This window comes from Bison bison, unplaced genomic scaffold, assembly GCF_000754665.1.
Source record: "Bison bison bison isolate TAMUID 2011002044 unplaced genomic scaffold, Bison_UMD1.0 scf7180017864080, whole genome shotgun sequence".
NCBI classification, from domain to species: Eukaryota; Metazoa; Chordata; class Mammalia; order Artiodactyla; family Bovidae; genus Bison; species Bison bison.
This window is the reverse complement of record NW_011494652.1, coordinates 83,713-87,044: the sequence shown is the minus strand read 5'-3', so window position 1 is coordinate 87,044 and position 3,332 is coordinate 83,713. Positions and strand designations below refer to the sequence as shown.

Genomic DNA, 3,332 nt, shown 5'->3' with positions numbered 1-3,332 from the left:
GCCACAGCCTGCTTTGCCACAGCTGGAGCAAGAACAGGCTGGCACACAGCAGCACACGGGCACACAGCAGCTGGAACCACAGCCCCCCTTGGAGCCCCCACATGAGCCACAGCCCCCCTTAGACCCCCCACAGGAGCCACAGCCCCCGTTGGAGCCCCCACAGCTGGAGCCGCAGCCCCCTTTGCCACAGCTGGAGCAGGAGCAGACTGGCACACAGCAGCACACGGGCTTGCAGCAGCAGACGGGCACACAGCAGCTGGAGCCGCAGCCCCCACAGCTGGAGCCGCAGCCTCCGGAACAGCCACAGCAGCCCATGGTTCTGGTGGGTTGAGGGTGGAGTAGGTCAGAGGAGCAGGTGGAGAGAGAGGAGGTGCTCAGTGTGGGGCCTCCGGGGCGGGAGCCTCTGTATACCTGCCGGGGCGGGTGCGATGCTGGGCGCGTGCTCGCTTCCTTGTGTTGATTATGCTACACTCCCAGGAGTATTCTGTTTGCCGTATACTAATAATAGATATTAAAAGGTTTATGATTGTGTCACACGTTTGCTGTTGTTCACTGATCCCTTTACACAAAGCCCTGTGGTGACTGGAGCTGCTTGTTCTGGGTCTGTTCTCCCATGAGGAACCTCTGTGTTTATTTCATTCGAAACCCTGAACTCTCCTTCTGTTCTACCTGAATGTCTGTCCAACCGTGAGCCATCCTGCACGTGTTGCTGTGGCTTGTATGGTGTCTTCGTGTCAAGTGGACCCAGTGCAGCCTCCCCCCACTTCCATCCTTCCAGGCTTGTTCTTGTCTAAGTCACACACACACGGTCAAAACATTGCCCAGGACAGCACTGCTGCCACAGCGCCGTCAATCGTTCCAGCTGGTTTCTTCTATTAACCTCAGTCTTAAAAAAAAGAGACCGCACATTATTGTTTGTTTTTCCATTGACTGGGTGTCCTGTGGGATTTCAACAATGAAAGATGAGGGTTTTGCTTTCTCTAAGCCCCTCTGCTGAGCATGTAAACTTCTGGGCCATTTCCCAGCAGTATCTGCACTAATCCATCACCGCCTTCTGCACCTGAGGTGTGACTCTCCGGGCATCCCTTCTGGCTTTATGCGCATTCTTTAACTGCAGCTGTTTTCACCTTGTAGGTGACCCCTGAGGTCCGTGCCCCTGCTCCGGGCTCCTCGCCGTCCGGGGCCCTCCGTCCTCCTGGACGTCACTGTTCTCCTGCCGCCGTCTGCTTCTGTTAGGGAGCCCTGCCTTTCTTTCCTTTGCCTCCTTGTCTGGGTGGAGCACATTGAGAAAGAATTTTTCTTGAGAAAGTAAGCAGTGACGTTACACCTTTTGGAAATCGGCATTTCTGAAAAAAGATTCTAATTCTCACTTCAAGTCTGATCGGTGGCTTGGCTAGACCTCTGATTCCAGGCAAGCAGCTTCCTTCGAAACAGAGATGACGGTGCTTTTTCTGTGGCCATGGAGGATTCAGACAGCTTTGTGTCTGTTGATTTCTGTCCCTGAAAGCTTTTGGGATCTTTTCCTGGACCCCATTATTCTGGAATTTCACCTCTTTCCCACCTCTTGTGGTGACATAACAGTGGACGCCTTGAATATGGACGAGAGGAGACCAGCAGACTAGAATCCTGAGATGCCCCAGACCCATGGTCTGCAACCCTCTGCCGACTCTCCCCCAGGGATCTCTGAGTGCGTGGGAGCAGTGCCCCTCCATGCGGTGGGGAAGAGAATCTGAGGAAGATCCCTTGGGAGACGTGTGGTGGCTCCCCAGGTACCCCAGAAACGGCTGGGGGTCAGGAGGGAGCCCCCCGAATATCCGCAGCCCTTAACTAAGAAAGCCTGCACCCCCTCACACCCGATGGGGTGCCACTGTCAGAGAAGCAGGGAGTGACAGGTGCTGGTCGGGATGTGGAGAAATTGGAAACGAGCTCTCCTGGTGGGAATGGAAAATGCTGAGGGAAACGGCACGGAGCCCCTCAGAAAGAATGTATTAGGACAGAATGAGCTAGAAAGCATTAGAACAGAAAGAGCCTCTATCTGAGGTTCCTCAAATAGAACACAAATACAACCCAGGTATTCAGCTTCTGGGTGTGTCCTCAAAACAGTCGGAAGCAGGAACTCAAACAGGTGTTTGCACACCCACGTTCAGAGCAGCAGCCTTTACAGCAGCTGAAATGTGGAAGCGACCCAGAGGTCCGTCAGCGGATGAAGGGATGCACACGCCGTGGTCCACGCGCACAGTGGAGCATTACTCAGCCTTGAGAAGGAAGGCCATTCTGACACCGGCTGGCTGTGGATGAACCTCGAGGGCCTCATGCTGGTGGGATAGTCCAGTCACAAGAGGGCGAAGCCTGTCTGATGCCTCTCATGCAAGGCCCCTAGAGCTGTAGCTCGTAGACGCAGACAGCCGGACGGTGGGGCCAGGGGCTGGGGGGAGGGGCTGCGGAGTGAGTGCTGGGGACAGGGCTTCGGTTCGATGAGATGGTGCTGACGGCCGAACGGCAGCGTGACTGTGCTTGGTGCCACTGAACTGTGCCCTTAGCATGGCTCAGATGGCGTGGTTCACGTTGCGTGTGTTTTCCTACAATTGAAAAAAAATAGCGAAAAAGAAAAAAAGCCTAAAACAAAAAAGCAGAGCTGAGCAAAATCCCCGCAGTGCTCGGGCTTTAGGGCCCAGGGTTGATGACCTGCTGTGTGCAGGGAGCAGAGAGGAGAACACGGGGACCCAGCGGCCCCGAAGCCTCGCAGAGGGACCGTGGACAGGGGCCTGGCAGAGGAAATGGAGAGACAGGACCCCAGAGGAGAAGAGGCGGGCACTGTCTCGGGGTCTCGAGGTGGGCCGCCTGGTGGCCCGGAAGCCTGGGGGCCGCTGGGCTTTCCGGAGCCCTGGCCACCACGCTGAGCGTCTGTTCCCACACCCGCGGAGAGCCTGGCTGTCGTCGTGCTGAGCTTGGATCAAGAGCCACAAGAGCCTGAGCTTTATCAGTGTCTCCATAAAACTAAGAAATCGTTGAAAACTAATGTAAGGTGACTGTTCTTTCAAATAGTGATAGAAGCCTGGGATGGGAAGTGTAGTCAGCAGAAAGACACGAAGCTTGCCCTGTTCCCAGGGGTCACCAGAGCCCATGGGAGCTGGACCTTGATGGGGGAAAAGTGTGCGAGGAGGAAATGGCTCCAGGTGAAAAGCGGCACTTTCGTTATTTTTAAATCATGATTTTCCCGAGGAAAAAAAACATACATAGAAATCAGGAAGTGAGCATGTGCCCAGCATCTCACCTGACCCTGGAGGTATGCAGAGGCTCCTGGCCCCAGAGGCCCCACACTGACCACCTTC

At 55.3% G+C, this 3,332-nt stretch overlaps 1 protein-coding gene across 1 annotated transcript in view; it reads right to left on the bottom strand.

Annotated features, from left to right (window-relative positions):
• The window catches only part of LOC104987037 (keratin-associated protein 5-7-like), a 15,601-nt gene that overhangs the window by 262 nt on the left and 12,007 nt on the right, over nucleotides 1-3,332 (bottom strand). The window contains exon 4 of the mRNA XM_010837800.1: nucleotides 214-319. Coding sequence (XP_010836102.1) covers nucleotides 214-319 — 106 coding nt within the window. The remainder of the gene's footprint in view (nucleotides 1-213; nucleotides 320-3,332) is intronic.